Source organism: Chelonoidis abingdonii, chromosome 22 (assembly GCF_003597395.2).
Source record: "Chelonoidis abingdonii isolate Lonesome George chromosome 22, CheloAbing_2.0, whole genome shotgun sequence".
In the NCBI taxonomy this organism is placed as follows: Eukaryota; Metazoa; Chordata; order Testudines; family Testudinidae; genus Chelonoidis; species Chelonoidis abingdonii.
Window position 1 is genome coordinate 7107633 of NC_133790.1, and position 17948 is coordinate 7125580.

Here is a 17948-nt window from a genome sequence, read left to right on the forward strand (position 1 = left end):
TTGAGTGAGTGGCTGAACAAGTAGAACCGAGTGGACTTGCAAGCTCTAAAATTTTAGATTGTTTTATTTTTGTACACTATTTTTGTACATAATTCTATATTTGTACGTTCAACTTCCATGTTAAGAGATTGCATTACAGTACTTGTTTTAGGTGAATTGGAAAATACTATTTCTTTTGTCTTGTTAGAGCGCAAACACTTCTAATAAAAAATAAATATAAAGTGAGCACTGTACACTTTGTATTCTGTGTTGTAATTAAAATCAATATATTTGAAAAATGTAAAAGACATTCAAAAATATTTAAATAAATGGTATTCTATTATTGTTTAACAGTACGATTAATCACGATTATTTTTTTTAAATCACTTGACAGCCCTATTAAATAGTAAATTTAAAAATTCTTTCAGCTGTAATAATTTATAGTTCAAAGGAAAGCAAAATTGGTTTTAAAAGATATGGTGCCTGATCCTCCAAATATTTCCACATGAATAATTTTTATGTACATAAATAGCTCCACTGAAGAAAATGGGACTACTCACAAGTGTAAGTGTTTTCAGGATCAGCACTATGATTTATCTTGACGGCACCCCTTAACTCTGTGTTCTGCACTGATCACAATACAGTTAACAGTTTTGTTTAACAACTTCCGATACTGAGATGCAGAGAACATAGTGGATTCTAACTAAACATTCAACACTATATTTTTATTTAAAATGTTTAATCAGAAATAAAAGTATTGCCTTACCTGTAATGAAGAATAAACCTGCATGCTACAGCACCAAGTAACAAGATTATTGTCAAATAAAGTTTGAACTTTTCATATTCATCTTTGTAGGCAAACCTGGGATGACAAAATAATGTAAAAGCATTAATATTTCTGCCATTAAAAACAAGTAAAACATCTACATATTTGTGGTTTTAAAACCGGTTTACATTGTATGTAGAATGGGAACTCTACTTGTACATGTAGAACACTTAACACACTATCTGTCCAAAGACAAAAAAAGTCTTTAATTAATATTAATAGAGTTTTTTCTTGAGTGCTTTTCTTATCAACTATCATGGGGGTGGCGGGGGCAGGGCACACACACACAAAAACAAGCTTTAAAGTAATCCTGAAGAACATTCCTTCCACATCTGTCCCCCCACCCCAAAAACAAAACAAAACAAAAAACAACCACCACCCAAAACCACAACATAGCCCTCACTCTTCCATTTCCCCCCCACCCCCATTGAGAAAATGCAAGCACGGTATAATAGAAGTAAGACCTTTGTACTTATATGGCACCACTGAGAGAGGCTTCACTTTAATAAAGCTCTATGTTAACATGAATTAATTCAATTTCAACACCCTGCAAGATAGTAAATATTATTAGACTACTTCCTTCTGTATGGTGATAGTGGAACAATGAAAGCAACGATGTGACTACAGCTGGATCTTAAGGTCTCTTATCCAGTTCAGAGCAGGGCTGCCACCTGAATGGCTGTGACTCCTCCAGGATGAGCAATCATCCGATGTGATGTTGCCGACAGTCTGCACTCACTTTCCTCCTATGGAGTAAGTATGCATATCTTCCATGTCAGGTGCAGATATGATTTATAGCTGTGCCTATGTGCCGTGGGGAGAAGCCCAGCACTTGCACAGTTGGGGTCATGGATTAGATTTCTGTTTGGCATGTTGGCAGCCGCCCAGGCTTCAGACCATCTTCTGCAAACATCTTTATCTTCTGCTAGGAGGGCTGAGGCACAAAACCAGAAGGGTTTTCTCAACGTTAGTCAGTGGCGAGGGTGTGGATGCGTGTGCTTTCTAGGTCATGAGGGAGCAGTAGTGTGGTACTTGCCACAATCTTTATGTTCTCTCTAACTGTTGCAGCATCTTGTCAGATATTTGCTGGCATAATGTTAGCCAGTGCCAATAGCCATGAGGTTGTTGCTGATTATGCAAAGAGCAACATTAATTTCTGTGTCCTCTAAAATAGCGCATGGGCTTTGGCTCCAAATTGGGGCACAATATTCCGCTGTGGAATGGAGAAAGGCTGGTGTCAATAGTTGATGTATGCAGGTGTTGCTTCCTCATGATGTTCTTAAAAGTTTCTGTATGATGTTGACCCTGGCCTTCATTTTCCTTTTGGTTTGTTCAAGGTGGCGAAGGAAGCTGAATGTGCAGTTCAGGGTTATCCAGGATTATGATCGTACATCAACAGTGACCCACAGAAATTGATATTTAATGTCTTCTTGGCCTGCCTATTATTCAAATGGAAAGCTGAGACCAGTGTTTGAGGCATTTGGCTTTAAACACCTGAAAACAGATTTCTAAGGCTTTTAAAGTCCTGTTCTTGAACCTTTTCTGAGGTTTCAAATGAGGCAGCCTGAGTAGCCAGTGCAATGTCATCCACGTACATGAACTTGTGGGAGGATGTTGGTGGAATATCGCTGGTTGAAAAGTGCTGGAGCTAGAACGGACTCTTCAGAGAGTTTGTTCAGTTTTTGCAGGCTGCTGACAGCATCCCTGAGATACACCATGAATATTAATTTTATACTTCAATTAACCAAGATTAAACAGGTTGTGGTGAAGACAGAACCAGAGCTTAGGTACTCCAACTGCAAACACATCACATTTCTACTCAAAACTATAATTATACTTCCAATTCTAGGGTCAGACTCTGTCCTCAGTAACACCAGTCCTTAACATGGTCGCACAACAGGGATTCACACAGCAAATACCTTGAAGACAATGGGGTTACGGATGTTTAACTGGAGGTCACAGTCTGGTCTGCAGATTCTTTATTACTGATGATTAGGTACAAGCCAGAGAGAACCCAGCTTAATTAAAATTTGAAGGGCTAGTTTCAGGACTGGCAGGTACATATATATTTTTCTTCTTTTCTATTTATAAATGGATCAAGTTTTCTCTGGAAGCCACTGAGAGCCAATATAGCTGGAATCACACTGCTATTTATACAGTTCCAAAACAAAAAAAAGGCACAATTTATGCTCTTCTTCACTATGAAGTCCATGTGTGTAGCCCCCAAATATTAGACTAGTTGTTTAACAACAAGTTGTCAGATTGCCAGATTTATCCATGGTGTAATTCCACTGAATTTACAGTATTTTGAATAGTACATAGCCCAAGGCCAATACCCTGCTCATGCAATGGGAAAAAAAACAAAAATACACCTATACCGTACTTAAACATCTGTCTTCTACTAACTGGGAAGAACTGTAAAAAAAGAAAGAACAAAAAACCACTTACTTTGCCTGATTACTTAGAAGAGTTACATTCACATTTCCCAGCACCAGATTTAAGTACAAACTGAAAGACAAAACAGATCAATCCATTTAATTTTAATACAAAAGAACCACTGCCCTGCAGGCTAGACTTAGAGAGACAATCCAATTCCAATACGCAATACTGTATATTTTGGTCTAAATTTTTAATTATAGCAAGCAAGAGATAAAACTACAGAAATGTATTTAAAATGCAGATGGTGCCCTAGGAATACATATCAGTGCTCTCTTCAAACTGATCCTCAATATTAGTTGGCAATTGGTTCGCTTTTTTAAAATCAAACATTTTAATGAGTAAGACAGATAAAAAGATTCTGGTGGAAGGCTTCTTTACTCTCTGTAGTGTTAGAGATCAGGAGAAATTATGAATTAACACTCAAAACAATCAGGGGCGTGGAAACTGGATTAATATTTTCACAGCAAGATAGCTACATCTCCAAGAAGCAGCCCATGAATGGCATCTCAGTACTGTTAAGACAGAGTACCACAGATGAGAGCTCTCTTGGTACCAAAGGGCAATATGATTATACTGTAATATGGGAGTGTTTACATGAATATTCTGAATAATGAAGTTCCAGGTTAGTCAAGCCTTAGAGCCCATAGAGAATTTTTCTTTTGAAAGAAAAATTTACTTCTGATTCATCTTTCCCTCTCCATTTCAATCCTCCCGCAAGCATGGATGTGATAAAACATCAGTCTATTGTGCTACCTACCATATTACCCTTCCATTTACCTTATACTTTCCTCTCATTCTTTGCAGATATATCTGTTAAATTCTTTTAGAAAAGACACATTGATCTAAAAACTTGTAACAGCTTTATATTAGGAAGATTAATAAATACATACCCATTTCTCTTTGGTAAATAGGCTTCCATGTCAAAGAAAACATTTTGCCTGTCTTTGATCTGGGTGTTAATTTGCTGTACGAGATCAGATTCTTCAGGACTACACGTGTGTTTGCACCTGAGAGGATGGTGAAAATACAGATCCCTTTTTACAAAATGTATTTTAAAGGGGATAAAACCAGCTTAAATATGGCAACTTTTTTTGTTGTTGTTTAAATAAAGGTATTTCCTTACCAGCACTTCTAACAGCAAGAGCTTACCTTTAAACTTTGGTTGTTACAGCTGAAAAAAAGAAATTCCTTTCCTCTGTTTACACTCTTTCTTTACTTTTACACCATGTTCAGCTTAAGCAACAGAAAGACTAGTCAATGATTATAACCTAATGTGAAAAGTTCTGATCAGTTTTGCTTTTTGTTTCTCAGTTCATTAGCAGGATTCTACTATGTTTCGATCTCAAAAAACTGCTAAGTAATGTTATGAATCTCTTTTCAAAGGGAACTTTTCATTATTTTTTAAAAATAGTCTTACAGATGTTTTATAAAAGCTTGCTTTTAAAAATTCTAAACTGATCTGAGCATGCCTTTACATTGAAAAATCTCTATCCAGACCATAAACTTCATAAAAGGCAATCTGAAAGGGGAAAAATAAACCAAACCCAACAAACCCATGCTGTATAGCCTTTCCAAGTGACATTATACATCCTACAGAGCCCCAGGCGAAAGGACATTAAACTAATTTAAATCCAAGAGATTGATTTGGTCCCTACACAATTAATGGTACATTAGATGGAGGAAGGCAGGGGAAAAGGACCTTCTGATCAGCTCTTCCCACAACGTCTCCTCTATTGACAACAGCAGCTCTGCGGACAGCAGGTGGTGCCAGTTTTAGCACTGCTGAATACAGACGATATTAGAGCAATAGGAGGGCTTTTCATTAACTGCTTTGTGACTCTACCTTCAATCATACTGCTGCTCAACACACAAAATTCTTATGGATGGATGGAAGAGATAAGTGCTGAAATAGTGCAATCGTGGATATTTAAAAAAAAACAAAACAACCTCTAAATAGATTGTCATACGGAGCTCAGTGCTTTGTACCAAAGGAGAGAGAATTTGAGGGGGGTGAGGAGGAGGGACAAATTTCATCTCCAAACTATAATAGCAAGATGACACTTCTGTGGATTTTTAAAGTTACTGCCCAGCTCTACTAAGAGACTATTCCAGTTGCAACTGCCAATGTGTGAACAGATAGGGAACAGCCTGCCAGAGCTCAAAACGCAGGGGAAAAATGCAGATTCCTTTTACTCCTGGGGGAATTCTGCACCACCGCGTATACACAGAATTTATGTCCCTGTAGATTTTTTTTTTGCTTCCCCACAGAAAAGTTACTTTCTGACAGGGAAGCCACAAGACCGGTCAGGCGATCCTCCCCAGTGGTGTGTTTTGGGTGCCCAGGGCAGCCGGCAGAGAGGTAACTTACTGTGGGGGCATGGGGCGGGGCGGATACCTGGCTGGTGGCTCCTATCCTATGCCGGCCTTAGCTGCTAGTCCCAGCCGGGCTAGGGAGGATGGGACTTCCTCTTCCTCTGCACAGGATCTGGGGCTGGGACAGACCCATCCCCAGATTTCTCCCCCAGTGGAAGGAAGCTCTGCAAACTCCCCACCCCCACCTCCTGCACCCATCACTCCTCAGCTGCAGGGGGAGGGATCCCTGTACAGGGAGCTTCTTTTCCATCTGCCCAAACCCCATGCATCCAGACCCCACTCATACCCTGACCCTCCTGCTGAGCCTCTCCCCCACATACACACAGACAGAACCCCTCTGATGAGCCCCACTGCACCTGGACTACCCCGATGAGCCACCCACACTTGGATCCCCACCCCACCGAGCCCCAACCAGCTACATCTGGATCCCCACTGAACTGAGCCCCACTCCCTCAGCATCTGGACCTCCCACTGAGCCCCCCACACCCAGACCCCCAACCACCTTCTCACCTGGACCCCTTGACAGAGTCCCATTACCATTGCACCCAGAACCACCCCCAACAAGCCCCTGTGCATCCAGATCCTCCCTGCAGCCAGATCCCCTGCTGAGCCACCCACACCCAGATTGCCCCACACAGAACCTTCTCAACTCACACCTGGATTCCCCCACACTAAGCCCCTCCATACTTGGGTCCTGCCTTGCTGAGCCTGCCTGTCAACACCTGATGCATCTGCCACAGAGGGAGCAGGGCCCTGGGGTGTTTCTGGGGCAGGCCGGGTCCTTGCGCTGTGTCAGGGTTGGGTGCAACCTCACCGCTGAGTCCATGTCCGGGGCTGGGGCTGCACAGTGATCTCCCACCTCTGTGCAACCAGTGGCCTGTGCTCCCCTGTGCCATGCTGGAGCCTCCACATTTATTTGACAAATAAAAGTCTGCAAATTTTAAAATATTCTGTGCAGAATTTTTTTTTTTGGATGCAGAATTTTTAATTTTCTGGTGCAGAATGCCCTCAGGAGTATTCCTTTGTAGTGGCAGAGCAGAAAGAAAGGGGAGTTCCTCTTTCAACGTTTACCACTTGCGCACTTGGAAATGGGACAATAAATTGGATCACATCAGGATATTCTGAAAAGGAGATATTAGTAGACGATAACTAGAAGTCTATGTAGTAGAACACTATCAATTCCTCATCTCCTTCTCTATAAACATGTACCTTACTCTGGAGGTTAATCAATGCTTACATATGATGTAACACTGACAGCACACTCAAAGATAAATATTTGATGAATTGGGAAGCAAATGTTAACCAATACAAATATTGCAATCATCCTGTTTTAGAAGTATATTAAAGTCTCTAATAAGCCAGAAGAGATGCCCCATATATTTATCTCTAAAACATTAAATCATCATAGTGTTTTTGTAAATTTGGCAAGAACATAGCTTTACCGTTACAGGTTTTTGGGCTTAAAAATATTCCCATGCTACATGTGATTTGTCATAGCCTATAATTTATGGGAAAATGGGTAAAACAAAAATTAATGTGAAAACTGGAAATAGCCTGCAACCTTGAGACACACTAAAGGCAATATTTTTAGCTTAGTGCCAATGGAATTAAGCACACAAGTCCTGTTGTTGGTGGGAGCTGAGTATCCAAGCACCACATTGGAAGAATACCATTGAAGATTAAAATTTACCTTCAAATGCAACCACATTGCTACCAACAAATTCACATGACTTTTCCATAGTTAGAAGGAACTGAGTTTTATCTTACTAATAAAACTACGGGTAACAGGCTGATGGCACTGCAGTCCTATAGTATAAAAATATTCCTATAACAAAATATATTGTAGGAGCAATTCTGTACTGGCTCCTGAAGGATACACTAGATGATCTAGTTGGTCTTTTCTACTTCTATGAATCTATAATGGTAGTAGTTAAATTAAGATTTACACAGCTGTGATAACCTAAGGCTGCTCGCTTTTTAGGAGACTGGACATGCAGCAAAATAATAATTATAAACCTGTATTTCAGTCACTCAGGGACCTCCTCCCCCGCCCCAAGACTATCCCTTTACCGTTGGAGGCTGTATTTCAAGTCTTTTAATTTCCTCTTCTGTTTATGAATGGAGCTGCTGCATGCAGTCTGCAAGTTATTGAGTTCTTCAAGTTTCTGTCTATAGACCTTGTGAGTTTCCTACAAGAGAGCAAACAGGCAGAAAGAAGATGCAATCTCTAAGTCAGAAAAACTTTTGGAGAAAAATAAAAAACAAAAACAAGGTACATCCTGTTTTTCTGGGAGAGCAGAGGCCCAAGTTGCTTCTCCAGCTTTCTCCTGCCTGCCTAAGGAACAGGTTTGCCTGTAATTGTGGGTGCTATTTTTACCATACAACCTAGTTTTGAGATTATTAACATCTGCATCTCCCAGTGACTTCAACTGGAGCTGTGGGTCCTCACCACCAAAAACAAAAGTAATTTTAATGATTTTGATGTCATTCCTGCTGGGGAAGGTATCTGCTGCTGAAATATGGCCAGCTGCTCCATTTATCATAAATTGGTTTCATTCTATGAAAGTTTCTCAGGATACCTATGGCACATAGATGCCCAGTCCAAGTGATTATAAATTTCACTTAAAAAATAAAAAGCCTATATAAAGAGGAGGATGAATGTCTCCTATTTTCTTCATTTCCCTTGCTGTTACTGAGAATGTCATTTATACTTCATAATGAGCTTTTCCACTCAAAAAAAAAATCAAAAAAAAAAAATCATCTCCTCCTCCTGTCTGATCCTTCAGTAAAGTCATAATCTATGTTCCATCCCAGTCTGTTTCTGTGAAATGGCTGGTTAAATGACAGATCAAGGACTCCAATTTCACTGTACGATAAAATGGGAGATGAAGAGCTAGGAAGAAAAGAGGAAAACAGATCTTGTTTAAAACATAAAACCCTCTTTACCACATTCGCTAATTAAACAAATGTGAATGACTAGTAACCAGTACCATATTCTCATTAACAGATATAGTTTGAAGTCTGCCATTCCCTGCAGCCTGACAGGCCCTCTTTAAAGAAAAGCCTCCTCATCACAACCTGTTATATTTTCACTTTCTGAATCCAGAAATTACTGTTTTACTGGCTTTTCCACTGCCTGTGAGCACATCTGCATGTTCCTCACACCTACACACACCCCTCATTTTAGCTTGCAGGCTAACATGGTAATGTCTTCAGTCTTTATGTTGGTTGTATTGCCCTTGCTGAATTAGTCGGCTACAAAAGTACACATTAAAGCTGCTTCAACACTAACTGTCATTCACCACATCATGGACACACCAGCTGGCTGAAGCTAAACCCAAACAAGACAGAGGTTATGCCGGTGGGCCCAGGAAAGAACTCTGAAGAGTCTGCAGCTATGATGCAGTCTCATTTGGTTGAAGGTATACAGCCACAATCGGTCAAGTCAGTCTGTACCTAAGGAATGCTCCTGGATTCCTACTGGCACTAAGCTCTCACATTGCAGCATCCACGAATAACGCTTTCTACCATCTCCTGTTGGCTAGGAAACACCATCCAATCCTAACGAACGATAACTTGGCCTCAGTTATTCAAGTCTTCATCACCTCTCAGTTGGACTAAAGCAATGTGATATACCTGGGCATGAAGCCTTCAGCTCTTAGGACGCTCTATCTGATACAGATGCTGCAGTATATCACGTTACCAACAATCACATCAAACCCGTCTTCTACTCGCTATGCTGGCTTCCCACAGAATATCAAGTCACGTTCAAGGTCTCTGTCCTGATCTTCAAGATATACTGGGCCCAGGTCATCGAGTAGCTAAAAGATCAACTAAACCTTTGAGATGAGGACCATGAGTGATAGCTTGTCTCCTCTACCGCATTGTAGAAAATTGCATGAAGGGTGAAGTTCAATGCTGCAGAAGACAGAACTTTCTCAGGGGCCAGTGAAGTGAACACCTACAGGAACTAAGGAGCATCAAAAACTTCACCAACTTCCACTCCAAGTGCAAGGCATATTTCTTTAACTTTGCCTTCTCTATCAAACGTATGGGGCAACATGTATTTTTGTGAAATATTAAAAAAAAATTCCAAGGACAAGACACTACTGCAACACACTTCTCCCCCAGGGAAAGAATGGGAGGGATCACAAACATGACAGATGTAGTCACATCACTTAGTGCTCAGCTGCTATGGTGATGAATGTGATAGACATAACTGTTCTGTATAAGTTAACAGCCACCATCTGACATAGCTTTCTCCCAGGTCCTCCTAACCTGGAGTAAAAGTGGTTGATCCCATCCACAACAGTCAGAAAACCAAGCTCAACACCAATCATGGCAAACCATGATACATATTGGCTAGAACGCCACACACTGTCTGTTTTGTTAAAAGAGATGTTCTACTCTGCTGACTGCATCCCCACCAGTAAGACAACTGTTTTCAACACAGCCTGGACAAGCACAACTCATTTCATGGTATAGACACCAAATCCTTGTCCAAACTAGGTCAGAAGCCCTTTTCAAAATACAATTCCAGCCAGACTTCATTTTCATCTATACACAGTATGATCACAAGCCAAATAGCAACTATGCTATGAACTAGCTGAGGGAAGTTTGTCTATAAAGAGTTCTGCAAGCGTGATTCTAAGTGTATAAGCAACACAAATGCCTGGACACAGAATACACTGGACACAGAAAGCGGTCGAATACTACGAAAGGGTAACTACCCATTTCTGAACAGAATCTTTATTACATACACATTTCTGTAATGCCAGTGAGTATAGCTGTTGTAGCTGGCAGAGTTCTGATTCCAACATAAAGGGTGTTCCCATTACATTTATAATTAACCCCACCTTCTTTTTTCCCCTTCACATCTCCCACAAAAGTCAATTTAACACATTAGACAGAGCCTTACTATACACACTGTTATGGCAAATACATTGCCCAAGATTTTCAAAAAAATATCTGTGACTACAGTTAGGCTACAAGTTCATCCTTAGGCACCAAAATAAGTGGCTTGATCTTCAGAAATGCTGAGCACTCAGTAGTGCCAACTGACTTCAAATGGCGCTTCTGGATGTTCAAGGTTTTTGAAACTTGGGCCACTTATTTTGGTGCCTAAATCCAATTTTATGCTGCCAATTTAAAATCTTAGTCATTGCTTTATAAAATTTTGGACTCGGGGAAGAGGAAGGGGTTAAATGTATAAATAAGATGGATCAATTGTTCTCCATGTCCACACAGGGTAGGACAAAAGTAATTGGTTTGCAACAAGGGAAAATTAGGTTAGATGTTGGGGAGGGACTTTAACTATAAAGCATAGCTAAGCATCGACACAGGTTATAGTTTTAAGAACAAGTTAGACAAACATCTGCCAAGGATGTCCTAGGTATACTTAATCCTGCCTCACATGAGGAGATGGACTAGATGACCTCTTAAAAGTCCATTCCAGAACTACATTTCTATTATTCTATATTTGCATTGCAGGTCTATCCACTAATCACACTTCAAGTAAACATCAGAGGGAGTTCAATTATATGTTTGCCAGTTTTCTTAAGATCATTCAGCAGTACTTAGTGCAGTAAAAATACATAGAAAAAAATTTGCTTCTTTTCTCATAAGGGTTTAACACACGTTCACTATATATACACACACAATCCGAATGCAACACAAATTGTACTGTATACACTGGATTTCAGTTTCAAAACCCTCTGTAAGTAGTGGCAGCAAAGCTATAATCAAAATAACTATCTCCAGGACTGGATAGAGTCCCTCAAATTAATTTTTAAGAATCAGTTCTTTAATGGAAAGCAGTTTAAATATTAACTAATTCTGCTTCTCTTGAGCTTGTGCAATCAATTCTTTTGACTGTTTACATTGTCTGGTTAAAAAAATAAAAAAAAGTTAATTTCCAAAGGGAGTTAAAATGTTCTTAAATATATTATACTCTGACTCTGCCTTAACTTCCATTAAAAGACTTTAATTAAAAACACATAGGTGTAAAAGATTGCGAGGTCCACAGCTGCAGGAAAGCAGACAATTGTTGTAAAATCCACATCAATGTCCATGAAAAATTGTTTAAAAAAAAAAAAAAAAGAGAGACGCTATTTACTCATTAAGAAATATATGGGGAAAGTTTACAAAAGGGTCCCTTTTTGCAGTTCAATGGGTGCATGACTCCTATTATGTTAGCTAGCATAATCCAAAGGTCAAATACGTCCCTGGACGTTTAACTTGAGTGCATAACTTTCTATGTGGAAAACTCTGTGCTGATCATTTAAGGACTTTAGCTTCTTAGGAGAAAGGCACCTGTGTGAAGTTGATAAGCTCCACAGAGTTGTAAATACTGCAACTTTCCTTGAGTTCATAAGCTGTGCAGTGTCATGGGCTCAACGATTACCCATTTATACAAATGGAAGTCATCTTTCCCTACATATTTAGGAAATCAAACTTGCATTCTGAGTGTAAATTGTGACCATAATATGATAGCACATTTAAATTTGTGGGTTTTGTTTTGTTTTTTTTTAAATTAGGTCTGTTCTTCTACTGCACACACACTTTTGATTAATTAGGCTTGTGCATGGAACATGTACCCAGATACACATACACCTACTTACCTCACAGAGCTATTGCAAGGCTTATTTAGCTGGTATACAAAGACCAGCAATATGCTGACATACCTAGTAGACAGAGATAAATTGTGTGCACATATGCACGTGTACGCACCCGCACATGATTATTTAGTCACTATGGGGAAAAATCCTTACACCACACCTTCCATAGCTGCATGAGGCCCAGCTAGACAGTAGAACTGGTATGGTTGTGCCACACAGGGCTGGAAGGAAGAAGGCAGGTTGCCAGGAGCATATGCCATGAGGTTCAGCATTTCCTGCGCATCAGAATTGTGCTCCTCAAGGTTCTAGCGTGGAGGTGTGCCTTGGGGTCCAAAACTATATAGATCCATTGGCTCCTCCCTTCCAGTCAATTAACTCAAAACACTTGACAAACATTTAGTCTCAATATCCCTCCTACATGTACAGATTGGGAAACCAAGGCATGGTAACTAGTAATTTAGGGTGCCCAGCTTCAGACAGCTTAAATAGGCCTCATTTCTAGAGAGCAGATGATCAGCACTTGGGGGTGAGGGTGGGAGGGGGACCCCTTTAAGATGTCTGAAGTAAGGTATCCAAAAATCACTACTCACTTTTGAAAATTAACATATAAGTTACTTGCTCAAAGTCACCCATCAAGTCAGTAACACACAAATAAACAGAATCCAAGAGTCTTATTAAATTATTTGTGTTACCATAGCGCCACGGGGCCCTAATCATTGCTCAGGACCATGGACCAGCCATTGTACAAACAGAACAAAAAGTCAGTCCCTTCCCCAGAGAGCTTACAATCTGAGTATGAGACAAGACAAGAGACAACAGGTGATACATTACAGACAGGGAAAAACTATGAGACAGTCTTGATCATCATAATAGGCAGAGTTTACAGAGAACTCCTCCCAAGAAGGAGGGACAGCACAAAGGTGCTTGTCTGAAAATGTAACTAGTGCGTGATGGAAGCTGGCACTGTTGATGAGTCAGAGCCAGAGTCAGCCTCTAAATAGCGAATGAGAGATAACAGGTAGGGTGGGGGATGTCCATGAAAGGCCTTGAAGGTAACCTCAAAGTAGCTTGTTTGATGCGACAGAGAAGGGGGAGACAGCGGAGGCACAAAAGCGTCAAAGACCAGGCTACAGAAGTCATCCTTCCAGCAGCATTCTGAATGAGTGAAGCAAGGCAGCATTTGTGAAGGCCAGAGAAAAGGGTGTTGCAGCATTAGAGCCACAAGATGATGAGAGCCTATGAGTGTAGGGATGGATTGGAAAGCCCACATCTTAGAAACGTTATGCATAGGGCCCTACTAAATTCATGGTCCATTTTGGTCAATTTCACAGTCATAGGATTTTTTAAAAAATCATAAATTTCATGATTTCAGATATTTAAATCTGAAATTTTACAGTGTAGTAACTGTAGGGGTCCTGACCCAAAAGAGGGTTATGGGGAACTCGTAAGGTTATTGTAGGAGGGCTACAGTATTGCCACTGTTACTTCTGTGCTGCTGCCTTCAGAGCTGGGCGGCCAGAGAGTGACGGTTGCTGGCCAAGGGCCCAGCTCTGAAGGTGGCAGCAGCACAGAAGTAAGGGTGGCAATACCATACCATGCCATCCTTACATCTGCGCAGCTACTGGTGGCAGCAGTGCCATCAGAGCTGGGTGCCCGGTCAACAGCCACTGCTCTCTGGCCACACACCAATGCAGAAGTAAGGGTGGCAAAACTGTGACTCCTCACCCACCCACACAATAACCTTGCGACCCACCCCCACCTGATTTTGGTCATCACCCTTAGAATTAGGAGTGTTGGGGGGAAAAGAACAGATTCTTCTTCTGCAGTAAAAGGAAACCATCTCCCAGGGAGCAGTGACCAAGTCCCCCCTCTTTAACAGAAAAGACAACACTTCTTTTTGACAGCTCTGAGAACAAGATTGATTTCTGGCCATCTCTGTATCTGGAATACATCTGGTAGAACCTAAATGTCCAGCTCCTATTTCTAGTCATAGGAGAAGTGTTTACCCGAGGGCATCAGCTGTGGTGTTCTGGATGCGAGGAAGTTAAGCAGCTGAAATCTGGATATGGTTAATTATGCACCACTTCCAGAGCTTTATAACTCTGGCACACAAGGAGGGGGATCTTGCTTGTTGATGTAAAACATGCAGGATATGTTGTCAATGATGTTGATTGCTTTGCCCTTGATGAAGGGCAGGAAATTGAGGCACGCATTCCTGACTCTCCTAAGCTCCACCAGACTGATCTGGAGACTAGTTTCGTGGACTTTCTATCTGCCCTGAAAAGTGCGGGTGCCAAGGTGGGTTCCCCACCCTAGCAGGCATCCATCCATCATTAGAGTGACTGATGGGGCAGAAGAAAGGGATGCCCACACAGACATGGAGTTGCTGATTCCACCAGTTTAGGGAGTTCTTTACTTGCAAGGAGACCAGCACCTGCCTGTCCAATGCATCCCTGGTCGGAGAATAGGCAGTCCTCAACCAACTTTTGAAGAAGCAGAGGTGTAGCCTTGCATGATTGGTCACAAAGGTGCACGCTGCCATATGGCCAAGGAGTTGAAGACAGTTCCTTACTGATGTCTGAGAGCTTCCCCAAATTGTCCCTACCAGACCTGACAGAGACTCAAATCTGTCTAAAGAGAATATGCTCTAGCTGTCACCAAGTCTCAGTATGCCCCTATGAACTGTATTCCTAACAACTCTAAACTAACTAGACTAGAATAAATATTTATTCAGCACTGTGACTTGTAAGAAATGTGATTTGCAATAAAAGTGATTTGCCAAATTTGAATTTGGTGGCGCGCTGGGGCTCACACACTTACTCTTGCAAGTAGTACTGCAGGGACTTTAAACATCTTAGAAGTTTAGGGTGCTGTCTTGATATGGGAACTAAATAACTTTTCATTTAACAAGACAACAACAACAAAAAACCACTCAACATGCCTCTTCACCACATACAAATACAGTGCCTTTACATACATGCATCCCATGCTTCCTCATGCCAGACACTGAGGCTATGTAGGAGCATGTGAGCAAACTACCCTCAGTTCCTTCTCTACACTATTGTGTAGTGTAGAGCTGGTAAATAATGAGCCTAGTTTTCACCATGTATGTAGATGCATTTAGATATAGACAGACTGAAATCCACAGCATACATAAGGCACCATTTGTAATCTATCTTGCATACAAAAAGTGCTACAGAAACTACATATTCCATGCAATTTTCCTAGTATTACGCATTTCCCACCTCAGATACTTTACAGCAGCATCACATGAGCACAACACGTAAATTACATATCACATCTGCCTGCTCAGGCTTGCTATTTAATTGTCATTTAATGCAGGCAATAACGCACTGAGACTCCTTCTTCACCTCCTTCCCTTCATATAAATTCACACACAACCCTGCATTAAAGTTTCATCAGTGTAATAAAATGTCTAGAGCCATGTTTAGTAATGGTGTTACTCCAGCATTACCCCCAAGACGAGCCACTTCTATGCTGAAGTGCTACAGGATTCCCATGCTTACATCTGCATGAAATGCTTTCTCCGCTTTTCTCCACACAGAATACAGCTACAGTAAGCAGCAGAAATAGCGTTTCTGCAATTTAAGAAATAACATTAGAACCACAGACTAACTGGAAAGGATGTGCTAAGGTGAATGCCTCCTGCGTAGCATGAAAGCTTGTCTCTCTCACCAACAGAAGTTGGTCCAATAAAAGATATTACCTCATCCACCCTACCTTCTAATAAATCTTCAACGCCCAGATGCAAAGTACAGCAGATTCCCTAAACAGCACAAAAACCACAAGCTGTTAGAATCTGATCTTCTGAGAACCAGAATTCCCTAATAGGAGTGAATCAAATTAAATTCAAACTTAATATAAGAGTAAAGCAGCATCTGGAAAAGTAATCATCATCAAGTTAACATCTTTTCATGTCTTATAATGTAAATTCTCCTTCCCCAGCAAATATAGATATGAAATACTGCTATTGAGATTTACAGGTGAACTAATACAGGGGATGCCAAAACAGCTTTAATTTGGCTGTTGTATTAAAAATACAGAATAATTTAATTTTATTATGAATAAAGAAAATACTTTCTCATAACACTGCAATAATCACTCCATAAATAAAGTTAAATAACACACTCTCCAATGGGAACAGGTATCATGAGAAACTGAAAGACTGACTAATGGACCCTAAAAAAGTTTAAGGATATTACCTACCACTGAAGTGTTTGTAGGCTTTTTTTAAATATTGCTTTTCAGTTAATTATTTCATCCCAAGCAGAATGAAAATACACCAAAAGGAATAAATCCAAGAGCTTGTCAGAAACTGTTCAATAAAAAAAAAAAATCAGAATTATCTTTTTGTACAGAAAGTAATTTTCTCTAGAAAAAATAAAATCCTTAGACAAGTAGTTTCTCTCCTCACTGAGAAGCATTGCATCCATGATCCAATGCGACTTTCTATAGCCTTTTACTTTCTCCAGGAAGTTGTTAGCCACAGTGAGCAAAAGGAAGGCTATAGCTTGCGGACACACAGCATAAATCCTTCCATGCATGGCAAATCCCAAGGCTTTCCCTCCTCAGTTACCAATCACAGGCTTCCTCTAATGCAAGCCTAGGTTCATCTGATACTAGAGATGATCAGAAATGCCAGGTCTCACTCCAGCTGCAGAGCGTGTCTCTCACAGGGGAAGGCCGAAGGACGATAATTCATTTTTAGACATTTTTTAAAAAGGACACCCCCACCCCAATACACACCACTTCTGTCGGTGGTGAAGCATTTGGGATTTTTAACAGAGGTTTTTCAAATCTCCTTCCCTCAATCACCATGACCCAGCTTGAGAGAGTCCTGCATTAGAAGCCCATTGGCTGTGATAGGGCCCGGTCCCAACCCTCTCATAGCTCCGGGACACAAAGGGGTGTGGATACATACACAGCAAAGCAAACGCTTCCCCCCATCCCAAAGCAAAGCACTGGCTGGCCTCTTTGCAAAACCTTGCCGCTTCCCATCACCTGGAGCTGCTGAAATTCCTCTTCCAGCTCTCGCCACTCTCGCTGATACCTCTCCAACTGCAGTAACATGGTGCAAGGGCAGCCAGCCCCAGGCGCGCTCAGCCCCTCAAGGAGGCTCCAGAGACCTAGAGTGATTTTCTAACTGCTGTGGCAGCAACAGCAGCACGAGCTCCCAGCTGGTATTAGGGCCACGTGCACACCCGGTCCTGACGTCATCATGCGAACCCAGGGGTTGGGAGTGCTACTGAGCACGCGCGCTCCCACGCTCTGCTTCTCCCCCCCCCATTTGCCCTATGCGAAAGAACAGCTGCCTGGTGCTGCTGCCGCCTTGTGTGAGTCTCTCTGCGGTAGCCGTGACTGTAATCTTTTGGCTGCTCTGCCCGTGCACTCAGCACACAACCTGCAGACCCGGATCTTCGCTCCTGCAGGACCTCTGTAGCTTTTATAGAAACAAGGAAAAGGTCTGCTTAGAGCAGCTACTGCTTCCAAGCTCTGCTAAACCTGCCGTCTTTCATTGCCAGCCCAGCCAGCCAAGGTCAACTGAGATCTCCCCAAGGACACTTTGCACTTGGAGATTTATTGTTTCTTTCCCAGCAATAGATAGAAAAATGCAATTATTGCATATAATAATCATAATTAATAATTCAGTTTTCTCTTCTGGAGCATAGGTGTGCATTGGCACTTCACAGATA

General features: G+C 41.2%; 1 protein-coding gene across 1 annotated transcript in view; it reads right to left on the reverse strand.

The window, feature by feature from the left end:
* Positions 1-17457, reverse strand: part of TMEM120B (transmembrane protein 120B) — a 36508-nt gene extending 19051 nt beyond the window's left edge. Inside the window, exons 1-5 of the mRNA XM_032800735.2 lie at positions 17257-17457; positions 7688-7806; positions 4135-4251; positions 3254-3313; positions 746-841 (exon numbers count right to left, since the gene is read on the reverse strand). Of these exons, the coding sequence (XP_032656626.1) occupies positions 746-841; positions 3254-3313; positions 4135-4251; positions 7688-7806; positions 17257-17325 (461 nt within the window). The 5' untranslated portion in view covers positions 17326-17457. The remainder of the gene's footprint in view (positions 1-745; positions 842-3253; positions 3314-4134; positions 4252-7687; positions 7807-17256) is intronic.
* Between the last annotated feature and the right edge of the window lie 491 nt (positions 17458-17948).